Genomic DNA, 16896 nt, shown 5'->3' on the forward strand with positions numbered 1-16896 from the left:
TTGTTGATCAGTTTTGACAGTTCCGCGAATTCTATCTTATCTCTTGAGTTGGACACTTTCATTCTTTGTCATTTCTTTGAAGCCTTTTGTTACTTGGCAGAGCTTACCTACTGGTTGCCTTTGTGCCTTACCTCCTACTTCAATTGCTGCTTCTGAAGCCAGCCTAGTTATGGTTGCGTTCATTACCTCTATGTCATCTTCATCCCTCAGTTCTAAGGCTGAATATTTGTTTGCAAGCAACAGACTGAATTGGTCTGCTTTTACCCTTACTGCGTCTAGGTTGGCCTGTTTCTTCTTGACCAATTTTACTCTTTCTCTCTTCAAATTGAGGTGAATCCTAGCCCTCACTAACCTATGATCACTGCACTTTACCGTTCTAACACTTTAACACTTCTACATCCTGCACTATGCTGGGGTCGGCAGAAAGTATGAAATCAATTTCATTGCTTGTTTCACAATTAGGGCATTTCCAGGTCCGTTTTCCGTTGCTATACTTCTTGAAAAAGGTGTGCATTATTCGAAGCTAATTCCTTTATGTGAATTAAACCATCATCTCTCCTCTAGTGTTCCTAGAATTGATGCCATAGTTGCCTTCTGCTTGTTCACTGCTTTTCTTCCACTTTTGCATTGAAGTTGTCCATTACTACAGTATACTGAGTTTCCACTTTTCTCATCGCTAATTCAACATCTTCATAAAACTGTTCTATTTCATCATCATCATGACTGGAGGTTGAAGCGTGGGCTTGTACTACCTTTATACCATAGTTCCTGTTTAGTTTTATTACAACTACTGCTACCCTCTCATTATTGCTGTAGAAGTCGTCAGTGTTGCCTGCTATATCCTTGTTGATTAGGAATCCTACCCCGTGTTGCTTCTTATCTGGGAGACCTCTATAACAGAGGACGTAGCCGTTAGTCGGCACTGTATAAGCCTCACCAGTTCTTCTAACCTCACTAAGGCCAATAATATCCCACGTAATGCCTGATAGTTCCTCAAAGAATCCAGCGAAGCTAGCTTCACTTTAGAGTATGCGTGTCTTGTACGTTGCCGGGCTTAGTTTCCAGTGAATTTTCATGAAATGCTTTGTTCTTAAAGGAACCTAAACAAAGCCTAAAAAAAAGCTTGGTTACTTAAAACATACTTTACAATCTTCTCTCAAGGAAACAAAATTAGACATAGTTGAACCCACTTACATCAATCCCAGATATAGCGAATTATTGGTTATAATAACATTTCAGTGCATTTATGATTTTCTGATTATGCTTAATATAACTGCAAGCAGATATAACTAACATTATTAAAGCGCTGCAGTGTTCACATGTCACATTTGAAGTTCCTAAGCAGGTCGCATGTGAAGTTCCCAAGCACAGAAGAGTGACTGAGCTGCACATGGCAGTGCATGGGCTGCTCCAGTCCAACAGCAAAGAAGATATGACCTTCGGAATGAGCGAACAAGTGCCACGTGCGCATTTTGCAAGCAGTGAGAAAGTTTACTTGCTTTCAAGACATTTCTTCAGTTGGGAGTGGTCGTCAGTTACGTTGTTATCGGAAGATCTCTTCAATGCTTTGTTTACGTTGATGGCGATACCAGTTCATAATGACATTCTACCTTTTGAACTTCATACTTTTTCGGCTGAAATGCCATAGAAAACATAACTGTGGCTCTCGGCACACTCGGCCTCATGTGGCTGATGCACAGCTGTGACGGCAAGACCTTTGCAAAATGACAGCATGTTGCATCAGTTTCCGTTTTCTTTGGTTCCACTTCACTTGCCCACACAGAATCCACTCGTCTCACTGACTGCTTGTAGTTTCAAGATGACAAGTGATTGGAACCGGGTGTCATTCCGGAAGCTACGATGCCACATTACAGTCTTTAGATCAACATTTTTCATGGAAATTTGAAGCTAGGCGAGGGAAAGTGCCAGAAACACAACTAAATATACTGAACATTTATTTTCGGACCAAAGTAGAGTTGAATCATAACTTCCAGCACTAGCTTCAGTGTTAATTTTAGCATTTTTTGTAGGGTGTGTCTACATACAGGATGCCCCAGCTTATGTTAGTCAAGCTCTTAAAAATAAAATATAAGCTATACAAGGACGCAACCAATGGTATTCTGTTAGGCAACCAATGGTATTCTGTTAGCAGTGATGTACCCCACCAGGATTTTTTTTGCATATTCGTACTATCGGTAATTAGAGATTAGTTACACACTTCTTAATTACTATATTGAGGGCGCATATTTTAATAGAAACATAATAATTGTGTTTTGAAACAGTTGTCTAAACTGACACGTTTATCTCGAGTGTCCCCTTAACAAATGTAGTACTACAGTATCTGCATGAAACCTGTGATTTTAGTTAAGCAATAGTATTAACTACAAATTGTAAACATGGGTTATTTATTAGCATATTGTTCACTATAGAGATTACTGATTACAGCATCTGCATGAAACCTGTGATTCTAGTTAAGCAATAGTATTAACTACAAATTGTAAACATGGGTTAGTTATTAACATATTATTCACAAGGCTCTTGGCAATAGCAACCCAAGCTGAAGTAATGGGTTGAAAAACCAGAAAAACACAGAGACACATGGAAATAAAAGTGCTATTTTTAATATTACCATGCTCCTTTGAACATAAGTACAATAACGCCTGCGTACATAGTACAAGAGTCTAGTTGATGAGGAAGACGACATTATGATGGTGTCAGTGCAGGAAATGAAAGATTTTTCAAGCATGCACCTGAAATAAGAGCACTGCAAAGTGATCATTTTGCATATATGAGATCCCAAATTCTATTTCCAAGACACTGTTTTTCGCATGTAATGATTTCTTCAGCCAGTTCTCAACCATTACAAAGGCTGTTGCGGCCAACTACAGCAACAATTCACCCACCAAATAGCTCACACCACTTGTCTAACAAATGCTGACATCCCCCATCTCCAAGCTAAACCCAGATGTAGGCGGAAGAGGCGCAAGCACACCATCAGGCAACAATATTACGCAGAAGCACTGTGCAAGATATACAAATAAATAGGCCCTTTTAAAAAGAGGGCAGTTTGTTCTGAAAAGAAGAAGAAAAGAAAGAGCAAAGGGAGTGGGTTATAAGGGAAAGTCAGATGAGTGCAACGTTTTTGGGGACGCTGGTGAAAGTGCCAAAAAAGGCTCCCTTCTGCATGCGAACACCATTAGGAAAAACATAAATCAAGACAATAAAAAAGCTAATCAAAAACAGAGTGTAAAGGTAGAAAATATAAACAGCAGGCTCTTAGTATATTGCAAAGTAAACTCCAAAATAAATACACAACTCCTTTAAGATGACACATTCACAAGAACAAAGCTACAGCATCAAAATCTTGTGGCACACAATTGCATGTTGCTACAAACCCTTAGCCTGACGACACAGTTGCACTGATATGTCCCCTGCAATAAATCATTGTGCGGACAGGGCCAATCAATAAGACTGGGAGGCGAAAACCGAAAAGTAAAACCGGGCTAGAAAGCAAGTAGCACCTAGAGATCCATTCTGTGTCCATCTCTCCACCCTGCCAGAACATATACTCAAACACTTTCCTAACACACTGGGCAGGAAGCAGGGGGTGCTTGTTCTGGCTGCCCTCCTGCCCAGCAAGGTGATGTGTCCTGCACTACAGTGGCCAAACTAGCTACCACATGCACAAACTCTCAATATGTGCAGGCATTTGCAAAATATTGGGCTGTTTGTTATGGCTGCAGAAACTGTTCCAAACAATGGTTTGCTGATGTTTAGCGTCGCTGGATTAAAATTTGAAATAATGTAGCATGGAAAATGTGCACATATATTAATCAATGGCCCCAGACCCAAACACTGAAATCAATGACAAAGACCAACTGTGTGATTTGATATGAAATACACAATGACGTGGAATACAAGGTGATTTTTTGTGTGCTTAAGTCATTAAGTCAGCAGTTTTTGACAAACAAAACTTTCACATATGAAGGCACTGAAGAGATACAGACAAGGGTGCCACCATCTTGGGCTGTTACACAAACAATCTTTCAGTTTTCTGTACAGTGACATCAACTTAACATGGTCATGAAACACCAAATATGTGCACAAAAAATTTTTATGCAAATTGTTTGTTTATTACATATAGAAAATGGCAACATAAACAGCTCAAGATGGTGGCAGTAAAATGCTTTTGTGAAAGAGTCAATTTGTGCAAGTTCTCTGCACAAATTCATGACCCCTAAATATTAAAAGGCCCATAAATGCTTTTGCCATGCGTTATCAAAACTTCACAGTACTTAGTGCCATAAAAATACTATGGCACTATTACCCTACATTATTGTGCTCACTGAAAACACTGCTATATTGGGCAATTTTAGCCACTTGGCCAATGGTTGACAAGACAGATGGGTGCTATCGTAAGAAGCATACGTGATACAGTGGAACCTTCAATTATACTATAAAATTTAAGGTTCAATGCTATGAGGTTAAATTATAAAGTTAAACCTTGCTTAGACAAACACGATTAGCAACTTAACCAATTAAAAAATATCAATTTTAGCTACATTAATGATTAAATATACTTTACTGCAATTAAGTAAATTAATTGATTTTAACAGTATTTTTCATTTAACAAAGTCTTTGAGCATTTTGCATTGCACATGAACCAGGGATCATGCTTAAAGCAAAGAAAGGGAGAGTAACTGAGACAGACGTCATTATTTTCATGTATCTTTCCAGATAAAAACTATGCCTGCAGTTGTAGGAAAGCAGCTATCAAGCGAAACATAGCACTGGTTAATCCGTTGTCCTGGGATAATGTCCACATAGAACACATTCTTTAGCATCCTACTCTTAAGCCCATCAGCAACATGGGCAATGGAAAAAATAGGATGTAGTGTTACAATGTTTAAGCCTAGTGATTAAAAGAGAGAGAGAAATGGGCTATTGGAGTGAAATTTTCAAAGCACAATGCATGTCAAGAATATTTTTTTTTCTTTTTACTGCAGGCAGCAAGTACAAAAACATCACGATGGCCTCCAACCAGCAAGAGAATGATGTGAAAGTAAATTTCACCTTTCAAAGTTTTAACAACATTGTGGATCATCAACCTTCTTAAAGCACAAACATCTTTTTTTCACAAATACGTTGTATAGTGCACACCAATAACTAGTCTCATTTAGTATATAAGTTTTACCGTTCGATGGTCTTCAGCACGTTGTAGCCAAAAACAATTATTTAGAATATAAGAAATAATTGCTAGAGGTTTACAAATATTCTAAGCTGCAAATATGAATCGAACAGCTTTTGCTATTTCATTTGTATTCCATTCGAGAATTTCCTTTTCGAAGTTGTTGAATAGTCATCTGTAGTCAAACACTTAAAGGACAACAGTTGAAGTCTATAGCGAGAAAGGCCAATGCAGCTTTAGACCTTTCTTAATAATTTTGGCGCAGGAAAACTGCAGTTGTTGCTCAGATATGCCAGTTCTTGAGAACACGCACAGAGGAGATAGCTTCTCCACGCGTCGCATGCATAAGCAGCCTGCAAATCTGTCTCAATTTAGACAGAGCAATTTATTATTTGGCCGATACCAAGTTTGGAGTCTTTCAAAACAATGTGTGGTGGTGGAGCATTCAGCTCCTTCAATGAGCATGTTAAAGTGCAGTGTTCTTAATTTGTTTCATAACTGTCATTGTGACGGTGAGTCAGACACAATCAGTTTTCAGTTCTCCCTTATTTACAAGCTTCTTAGTTCACCTGGAATTTAGTTGTTAACACCATTACGTGTATCAAACAATGTAAAATAAGCCTTCCAAACAAACTCCATGCTTCTTTACATTTTACTTCCCCTATAAAGTGAAAATATTGTATATTCAAAGGTCATTTTTCTCAAGTAGTCTCACTCAATTTGATTAGAAAATGTCACAGTTTGATTGTGCCTAATAACGCTTTCAGTGTTGGGTTTTTTTGGACGTGGTGCAACCCCAGCGAAAGTTTTTTTTCTCGGATATCATAAAACGAACACAACGGTTCATTTTTGGTTGTGCAGAAGCTAAAAAAATTTCACCTAAGATTGTAATATTACCTAATGCGAATTTTGAGCGCAGCTGTTTAGGTGTTTTGAATTCGTGGTATCTTAAGGCAAAGAATTTGATTCTGAAGGACAAGGTTCTCTCGGTGGCGGCGCGGAGCCTCTGCTCGAGCAGCTCATTTAGCAGCAGAAGCAGCAGCAGCAGACGAAGCATTTCCACTGGTTGTGTCGCTCATTGTTCAGAAAGAAAGCATGAATACGGGAACGCGTGGCATACACAGAGCGAATTCTCTAGTGGCAGCAGCGCCGCAGGCAAAGTAGTGCATTGCAGTGGGTCTGAAGCTCATGCCAGCACTTTGTTTCCACACTGGCCGCATGCTTGGTCGTGCTGGCACTCCGCTTTCCACCTCACCTTCTGTCATACGCTCCTCGGCTTTCCGCCTCCTGATTGCACTGCACCCTCTTCTCCGCTTGCCTCCTTTAGCACGCCCGCCCCTGCATTGCACTCCACGTTTGCTTTCATCTTTAACTCGGTTACAGCGACCCTTACCACAGAAACTGGCTGTTAAGAGTTGCACTCTAAAATGAAACGGAAAATGGCAAACGCTCTCTTGGTGCAGTCATCACATTCCTTGCTGACAAAAGGAATGTCAAAAGGAATGTGGCGAGACAGAAACAGTTGCGCCGAAAGGGATACAGTTAAACCTCGATATAACGAACTTCAATATAACAAGCTCTCGATATAACGAAACAGTTAACTTTTCATAACCTCCCGTCCATAGAACACCATGTACTTAGAGCCTCAATATAACGAAGTGTTTGTATGCGATTTTAATATAAGGAAATTTCACTGCCGCCGCAAGGGAATGCCGAGACAATAAATAGAAACTTCCGTGGATGCAGATGGTCAAATGCTTGAATTACAAAAGACTGCCTGCAAACACACCTGTTAAATTGCACGCTGCGTGACAAGAGCAACCGCGGAAGTGAAGCCGCATCATGTCCAAGTGCGATAAGATCCTATCCCACCCTGCGCACTGTGTGCTTTAGGTGTGAGTGAAAGTGTGTGAAAGTGAGACAAGACGGTGGCTTCACAAGTGCCACCTTCCCGCGCGAGCAAAGAGAAGGAGGGGTCGGTGAGCGAGCTTGTGGTAATGCGATCAAGCTCGTGCGAAGGGGCGGAGTGGGTGGGTGAGTTGGCATGCGTCTCGGCCGTGGAAGTGCAAGGCTGTAAGTGCGGCTGAGCGCATACGCAGCCACACACTCTGCTTTATTAGAGGTAATCTGCCACATGTGCAATGAGTGGGCCTGCCGAGAGGTCGTGGCACCTTATAAGCTGTCTTCCCACATGTTTAGTATCGGAGATTGCGTACTCTTGAGTTTCGGTGACCCGTTAAAGCAAGAGGCAGGCAAAGCATTCGCTCCCTGCTGGCGGTGCTATGAGCCACGGGGGTGGAATGCACGCGAAAGTGTGGCTGGTTTCACTTAATTTGTACCGCCGATCTAAAGATATCGTCGACATACATGGCATGATACAGTATCAATCGTCACCGGCTTCCAAATTTATCAAAATGAATTGTTTTCTGAATTAAAATTTGCCTGTTTCAATTGCCCGATAATTCAAAAAATTCTGCGGCCCCTTTCCGTGTAAGAACAATTTATCGGCGACTGTACTTAGTTCAATTAATTATGGGGTTTCACGTGCCAAAACCACTTTCTCATTATGAGGCATGCCATAGTGGAGGACTCCGGAAATTTCGACCACCTGACGTTCTTTAACGTGCACTTAAATCTAAGTACATGGGCGTTTTTGCATTTCGCCCCTATCGAAATGCAGCCGCCATGGCCGGGACTCGATCCCACGGCCTCGTGCTCAGCAGCCCAACACCACAGCCACTGAGCAACCACGGCGGGTGACTGTACTTAATTCCATAAAAGGCCGAATTTCAATACAACAAAATTTCGATATAACGAAGCGAATTCCCGCTTTTAACAACTTCGTTATATCGAGGCTTAACTGTAGTTACATATGGGGAATGTTGAAGCCACCAAATGCCATTTGAATCTAGTGATATGCACACTTGTAGATGTGGTGACATTTATGCACTGTAATTCATTAATGAAATGAACAAATTGTGAATGTAATAAACACTTAAGGGGGGACATGGATTCTGGAAAAAGTATCTTATTTACTGTAGACACCTGAAATTTTTAGCAAATATTCAAATCTTGTGTGCTGACAGCAAGTATGCTATTACATTTTTTCTAAGTAAATCTTATAAAATGTTGAAAAAAATTTTGAGTTAGATACGGGAGGTCAGTTGCAAAAAAATGTCCAGCAGCAAGAGAGCTAAAGTGCAGCAAGATGTGCAACTTGGCATTTCAAAGCTCATATCTATATTTTAGACAAAGTTATGAAATTCTAAAGTCGCGACATCACAGGTGTGAATTTTTGTTGGTGATTTCTACAAGATTTTAAAATGTTACCATGTCCTAAAACACTAGATCAGAGTGGTTCTGCACTTAAGACTCTCAAGCTTTCAAGGAGGTCAAAAGGAAAAGGAAGAGGAGAACTAAATGAGCAGCAGAGCGACAGTGCTACTGCCAAAATTTATGACTCGGAAATAACTTTTAAGAAAAATGCAAAAGAAAAACCTATTTAATAGAGTGTAAAAATATAAATATTAAGCTTCAAAACCAGGTAGCTTTCTTCTGATGCAGCACTGAAGAATAATTTTTGACAAGAAAGCAAGCTGGAAAGATGCTCTTTCAAACGAAACCAAGAGGGCCAGACTCCGATAAATGGTTTTGGAATGACAAACAGCACAAAATGGGTCATTTGAGCACTTTCATGGGTGAAACCGAGAATTTTGAGGTATAAATACAGCGTTTTCTCACTCGACATGTTGTTTCAAGCTAGTTTTTTGCCAGCAGGTGCGCTATGATATGTATAAAATAGAATAAGAAGCAAAAAATAAATATCGTAATTTTTTTTGTTTCCAAGACTCATGTCCCCATGTAACTTCTTTAAAAAAAAATGTGAGGCTAGCATGCAACACAGTTGAACCACAAAGAAAAACAAAGAAGCTGCAGCAATGTGCTTCTCAATATCCTTCCCAAATTACCGAAAAATCTATGTACTACTCATGATTCCCAAATTTATTGGCCATGTGGGCCACACAAAAGTGCAGCTACATGGTGCCCAAAATATGCATTGCACAAACAACTTTCTTTACACAATCCACAAAGAATACACTGAGTATGTTTCCCCATATAGAAGCATGACACGTCTATGGCTACTGAAACGTGTGCCCATATTGCTATCTCTTATAACTACTCAACAAAGCTGGCATCTGATAAAAACGAGTTTCATAGGTGTCAAGGCAACAACGTGCGCACAAAAATGAAATAATCACACTCATGCTGCAGCGATGTTCTATTACTTGTTATAACATTAGGCCTAAATTCCAGCATACGCCAGCCAAAGAATACCGTACCTCACAAACAAGTCTCCTTACGAAAGGCAGAAGTACTGAGGAAAAGTGAGCTTTAAAATGGGCACACATCTCGGCATGTTTTTCCACAGGGGCCCTGTCAGGTGTGTGTCTATGCTTCACGATTGTCACACAACGCTGCTCAACGTGCGCCTTTTGTTAGTCATTCCCTTCAGAACGCTGTCCTCAGGGTGTTTGTGGAGACCTCTGTAGCCTGACCCATATGCCTGCCAAGCAACTTTAGTTTTGCAGTAATTACCACACAAGCCTTCACAGGAGGCATTTCACGTATGACCTGGTGTCATGCAAAACAGACCTTTGATGCACGTGCTGCTAATGGGCCCTAGCTGGTTCATATGAAATGCGGGCCATCACATAAATAGGCGACACATTATCTACGTTCCACTGTACTTCACATTCATATATGCACTTCTTGCGATAGTAACATATCTGGCCAAGTTGACTATTACATACCCACTGCACTTATTGAAATTATGTTTAGAGGCCCTTAAAATAGGCATACAAACACATACACAAAAGGAATGCAGTGTATCTGGGCCAGTGATAATCACTTGATTCTCTGTGCACCTTCACAACAAGAATGTTGCACTGTCAATTGCTGCGTAAACAAGGAATGATTTTATTTTGCATATTTCTCAACGATCACCTCACCTCTCCATGTTAGATTAAAAAGTAATTATCCTTTCCTAAACCAGTTTCAAATCCAAAGCTTTTTCCCTGCAGCTGCAGCCCCAACTATTATATAGTTGCTGCAAGCCAAAACAAACAGCCTCGATATGTGCATGCTGGGCATAGTAGTAGCCACTGCTCAAGGAAGAGAAAAGCATGGAGGCCAGTTCAATAAAGCGCAGGGTCAATCACAATTCACAGCAGCATGTCTTGCAGCCGCTGCTGGCGAAATGTCGAGAGCGTGCAGTGGCAAAGGAGCTTGGCTGGTGCCCCGTATAAAGGTGGTGCCACCCACCGAAAGGTGACACACTGAGCAATTATCACAGTGGCCGACAACTTATATGCAGGTCCCTGGGTGGGATGAGGGCTTCCAGCAGTCCGATTTGCCATCCTCTTTGATGGTGTCGCTCTTGCAGAGGGTCCCCAGTGAGACCAAGGCACTGGCAATGGCCAGGCCTGACTGGCCTGTGGCTGTGTGCTCCTGACCCCCCGTTGGCATGCGCACAATTAGCGTCAGCACAGCTGCCTTGCCACTGGCACATGGCTCGAGCGCCACAGGCGTGGGGTGTCCCTGCACGGAGGAGAGATTCATCGATCCATTGAGTCCTGTAGGGTTCAATGTTTTCCTGGACATATCCGAGATTGGGAAGCACAAACAAGAAAACTATTCTCAGACGTGGGTCTGAGCAATGCTAATTACAAAATTTGTTGGCATGGTGCCACAATTAAATATGGCTTTCTATAATATATTTCACAAATGTCCATTTGTCGCTTTACACAGATGTTAGGTCCTTGTGCTGTAGTACTTTGGAGCCTGAATGCATACTAAATGCCTTCGGTGACATAGCAGCCATCTTCAAATAATCTGCAGCTATATTTTGCACCATTATGATTGTGAATTAAAAAATCTGAAGAACATGCCGCTCGCAACACCTTCATTTCTTGGAAGATCACAAGAAAAACCTTTGATTCATTGCCAAAATCTGCATTGGGAATTTCTTTCTTTATTTTTTCCCCCATCTTTGTCATTCATATGCATGTAATATAAAATTTTCACTTCATTGAAAAAATTCGAACCAGATAAGGTTAGCTTCTCAAAGCAACACAGAGTCTATGAGGCACCATAGTGGTGGGCTCTGCATCAATTTTGGCCATCTTTTTTTTTTTAACATGCACCCTATGCTTGGTAGACAAGCGTTTCTGCATTCCGCCCCGATTGGAATGCAGCCACTATAGCTGGACACTAAACCCACTATAGCTGGACATTAAACCCATTACCTGAGCCGAGCAGCAGAATATCGTAGCTACTACGAGACTGTGGTGGTCGTGCACATGAAATATATTTGGTGTGTTCCACTTCTGTCCAGCATCGGAGACTTTCTACACAGTCAGCTAGGAAGGCAGCTTCGAGCCCAAGTAATGAAATTCGTCTGGAAACGTCTTGAAGACATCTCTGTGATGTAATGCCACTTCACAGCAACAAGAAAAAGCTATGAAAAGCACATATTATCTCTGCATTTTAACTCTTTATGTGTGAGAACCTATGAAAAACACAATGTACTATACATTAAGAGCATAGGAAGGCACTTAGAAAAGCGTGGCTGTTTTCTTGTTCGCAGTTGACTTTCCCGTAGAGTTTCCAAGCTTCCTGCACATATTATTTGGACAGCAAAGTAGCCTGCATTGTCTTTGATGCTGCTTTTGCAAAGCTGTCTTAGACGGCTTTGTCAAAATTTGAATGAGACTTAAGAGGAAGCTTTAGCTCGGGAGCTCCTATCTAAACACATGGGAAAGGAGATTGTTTTTTCTCGGCAACCACTAAACCGAATCTGATGAGGTTTGTTGCATTTAAAAGAAAACGTTAAAATCAAGTGACGATTGACGGCAAATTTTCGAATTAGCCCGTCAATATTTTAATAAGAATTGTTGAAAATCGCAGGTTCTCAAAAAATGAAACTATCAAGTTCACAACTCTGTAACTCGGCAATGAAAAATGTTATTGCAATTTTGTAAATTGCATCTAATAGTACATCTAAAGCGGACAAACTTGAAATGTTATACATGGCTCTTAAACAGACCACTAATGTTTTAGTAGGACTTATGCAAGACCCTTGTAAACAATGTAACAAATTCACATGAGACACAAATTCATACATCAAATTTGTCTGCTTTGAATGCTCTAATCGATGCAGCTTACAGAACTGCGCCACCTACTCTTGGTTCAGAGCTACATTCATAAACTTTTTGCTTCTATACTATTAAGCTTGCCAATTTTTAAAAGTGCCTTTTAATAAATTTAGGCCTTAAATCAAAATTCCGCTTTCAACGGTCACTAGAATTTAACTTTCTCTCCTAAGTGCAACAAATTTCACTAAAATCGACCCAGTGGTTATCTCAGAAAAGCATTTCTGCATTTTACATCTATCTGAATAGGCAGCATTGGAGTTTGGCCTCAACCAAAAGCTTCCTCTTAACCGTTTACTTTGCCGTCTACGGTGAGTATTGGAGCGCAGCCACTGCCGTAAAGGGGAAGTATAGGCAACGCTAGAAAAACAAAGTAACACAGCAGAATTCCTTGTATTAACTCTACATACAGTAAAGCATTGTTTATATACCATATTTACTCGCGCAATGAACGCAGCCCCCATTTTCCCACTAAAGTCTTTTTTTTTTTTTTGCCCGTAATGATTGCACTCTGAACTTGCTGCGGTGAAGTAGGACACACAATACGATTTGGCATCTGATATGGCGTCTGGCGGGTACGATCATGTCGGACACCATATCAGACGCCGAATCGTACCATGTGTCTCCTACTTTTATTGTGATAGCAGTTATATGGACCCTCCAGTCGCATTTTTGCTGCCGCCGTCGCCGCACACTGCATGCTGTAGGTGTGAGTGAAGGTGCACGAACGAAGCCGACGATCACGGCTCAATCTCCTGTGTGCATGGGAGCAAATTGGGAAAGAAACTCACCATCTTCTGTCGTGCGCATGGCGCCGAGGAAAGCAGATAGGGGGGAGAGGGGGTGTAGCATCGTTTTACTCCAGCAGCAACTGCGCATTGCGCAGCTACGGCGCACCCTATCTTGAAAGTGATCGGCAACGGGGGCTGAGTCTAGGTACGACGGCAGCTCATACCTGTGTGCGTGCTGCATTCGCGCCGCTCAGTTTGTGTTGAAGCAATACACAGCACACAGGTCACTTCGCACGCTGCTGCTGCCGCGCTACCTCACGTCAGCGTTTGGAAAGAGTGGCCATGGTCATTGAATGCAACGCGTTCATGTTTGCCTGTGCGCGCTGACACCATGCTTATTAATTTACCTAGTTAAGTAAATGTTGCAAGTTTACACGGTCGATAAAACTACTGTCCTTACTTCGTATAGCAGTGTACACATTTACCATTGCAATTAATGGTTTGTATTTTGTGCGAAACTGCGACTTTTTTAGAGGTGGCCACGGGAAAAAAAATCACGAAAAATTTTACTCCGCATAAGGAATGCACCCCCCAACTTTGCGCATGTTTTCCGGGAAAAAGAAAAGTGCGTTCTTTATGCTAATAAATATGGTACATAGTAAAAATTAGTATCACCAAGGCTTGTAAGGGGGAAAATTTGACATAAAAGGTCACACTGAGAAAGCTGGTTAGAGCAAACATCAGTGGCCTTGGCAATGGCTGTCATACATAGAAAACGTACACCATTGCCAGCAAGTTCAGCTCTTGTTTTCACAGACACACAACTTATAGTGACTGTGCTCTGGAAAATTTAATATCGCATCAACTCCTATGCCAGCTAAAGTTTCCATTTAACAAAATTCCTGGGTACTTGATAGACTTAAACGTCAAAAAGCACAACACAGCTATGAGAGACAATGCATTGCGTTAAGCATTATGTATTGTGTATGTACTGTGTTTACACTTGTAGAGTTACACAGTTTACAGGGGTGGGACTGTACAAAGTAATTTTGGAGCAACTTTTGGAGCAAGTAAAATTGCCTTTTGGAGCACTTTGGAGCAGACAAAATTGCATTTTCGAGGAGCTTGGAGCACATAAAATTTCATTTTGAAGCACTTTCGAGCAGGCCAATCTGAATTTTGGTGGAATAATGGAATATGGCAGCGCACTTCGAAACCACGATGAAACGGAATAAACCAACAAAAGTGCTGTACTGCAACTGTCTTAAGCAACAACTTAAGCTGAATTTTGAAGCAGATTACTTTGATACTGAAACCGTCCAGTGGATGCAAATTTTGGTCATATTGCCTGTAGCTTTTAATTTAGTGATAGAAATCACAAAAACATGCATTCCGCAATAGTGAGTCTGAAATTTCAAAAAGTAGTTCCAAGGGATTTTTTTATAAATACATTTTTCTTTAATGTCCCACAGTCTGAGTGAAGTGCCTGGAAATGAATTTCACCAACACAGTGTACAGAGAAGTCGAAGTTATGAACTACTGTGCTTTATTACTGTGATAGCAATTATATGAACCTTCCAGGCGCACTTATGCTGGCATTGTCGGCACCACCGTGATGTTGCGTATAAAGTGCAGGTGTGATAAAAACTGACGTCCCAGCACAGTGTATGCTGCACGTGCGAGTGAAAGAGTGTGAGGGTGAGCCAACGATGGCGGCTCAATCTCGCGTGTGCGAGGGACAAAAGCGCGGAAAAAGCGCGCTCTGTTTTATTGCGCACAAGGCATGGGGAGGGGTGCGGAGGAGGAGGGTCTACTCCAGCAGCTGCTGTGTATGGTGCGCCTGTGAAAGCCCCGTCTTGAAAGTGATCTGCGATGGGGACAGAGTGCATGTGCCAAGTGCTGACAGCTTCATGTGCGCTGTGTTTTCACCACTTCGTTTGCGTTGAAGCAAGAGGTAGCACGAAAGTCAATGCTCCTGTTGCTGCTGCCACGCTTGCTCACACTCCAGTGTTTTGACAGATAGTGCGTGTGGTGATTGAGTGATATGCATTCTTGTTTGCTTGTGCACACGTGACACCACGCCTGTTAATTTAGTAGGCGAATAATTGCAAGATTATAGGTCTGATAAAACTACTATCCTTACTTCGCATAGCTGCCTGCTAAATTGCGATCGCAATCGATCCTTCACTTTTCGGTTGAAACTATGACTTTTTTTGAAAGCCATTTTTACATAATAGAACAGGGCAATTCCAAAGCATCTAATGCTTACCCTTCTGGTATAACAAAGCTATTCCAATCTGTTTTTATTCCAAATCCACCACTAGCCCTTCGTGATCGGTCAAAATGACTCATGCCTCACCCATGCAGGCATAAAAACAGATTGGAATAGTATTATGTTATACCAGCCCTGGGGAGAGACACCCGCCTGCTGGACCCGCTGCAGTGCGCACCTCCCTAATATCTAGTTCGTTCGCAATACTCTCACCCTACTTTTCATTGCTTTGCGCTTCAGCTAAGGAGCACTGCACCACTCAGTCTGTTCAACCGTATTCTAATACACTCTAAATACAGTCACCCTGGCAATCCTGACAGCAGTGACAGCGACAGCGGGGAGTGGCCTGGCACGTGCCAGCCACTTGCTGGAAGCACCAAGAAAAGTCCAGTGTTATAAACATAAAATTATGAGAAACTGTGCGGGAGGCATCGTCACGCAGTGTGCAGAATGTGAACGGCTGCACTCATTTCGGAGAACGAATCCACTCGCTATATGCGGTCATTACTGGAGCGCACATGCTGAAGCTGTTCTGGTGCGACACGGTACAATCGGTCAATTTACTGTGTTTGGTGCAGTATGGCAAAATAATTTTTTTAAAAATCAAAATGGCACAATTGGCACAGGAGTACCAAACCGGAGTTTACCATTACACAATTTAAACATTGCTACAAGATGTTGCAAACAATGCTTCTATTTTCAGTGCATATATGTTCTACTACAACACAGTTTCCAACTGTGGGACCTGATTCTGCATAACATCTCGTATATATATGTACCACTATTGAAAAAATAAAATTGAATATGAATCTGACATCAAATGAAGCACCTCTACATGCTGCCCAATTCAGTTTTTGCGTAATTTAAAACTTATTTTTAGAGGTGTGCAAATATTAGAAATTTTTGAATAAATATTTGTATTTGATTAGACAACAAAGCATTCAAAGTTTTTCAATTATTTGATATGATACGAACCTTCTAAATGAATCGAAGATACTGTTCGTCATGCAGGGGCTAACAAGATTAAGTGTTATTAGAGAGTTTTAGTATAGCGTAAAGCAGCAAACGCAAAGAGTTAGCGTTGCGTGCACCACACTGCGCATGCGCTATACGTAAACGCTGCTGGAGCTCTTACGTACGTACGCTATTTTCAGGATTTAGCGTTGAACGCTAACGCACGCAAGGGGAGCCTTACGTTCGGCAAGATGGCGGCGCCAGTCGAAGTGAGAGCAGCCTGCTTCGGATCTATCGAGCCGTCTGCCTGCACTGCTAGGCTCTATCCTTCCCCACTAATGCTCGTGTTCGCCTTAGATTGGTGTGATGATGCTTCGGCAGCGGTGCACAGGTGACAAATGGGCGTTGTTTACGATATACGTTCTCGGTTAGCGGCGCAGTAGGCTTAACGAGAGGGTTTGCTCATAGAGTTAGTAGAGCAACTCTATGGGTTTGCTAAATGTGTTTGCTGTATCCGCCTCGAGATGGCGCCCAAGTGTA

General features: G+C 41.6%; 1 protein-coding gene across 1 annotated transcript in view; it reads right to left on the bottom strand.

Moving 5' to 3' along the window:
* Window positions 1-2601: 2601 nt before the first annotated feature.
* Window positions 2602-16896, bottom strand: part of dsd (attractin-like protein dsd) — a 128876-nt gene continuing 114581 nt past the window's right edge. The window contains exon 24 of the mRNA XM_065448562.1: window positions 2602-10786. Within this exon, the coding sequence (XP_065304634.1) occupies window positions 10553-10786 (234 nt within the window). The 3' untranslated portion in view covers window positions 2602-10552. The remainder of the gene's footprint in view (window positions 10787-16896) is intronic.

The sequence above is a fragment of the Dermacentor albipictus genome, chromosome 1, assembly GCF_038994185.2.
Source record: "Dermacentor albipictus isolate Rhodes 1998 colony chromosome 1, USDA_Dalb.pri_finalv2, whole genome shotgun sequence".
Taxonomy (NCBI): Eukaryota; Metazoa; Arthropoda; class Arachnida; order Ixodida; family Ixodidae; genus Dermacentor; species Dermacentor albipictus.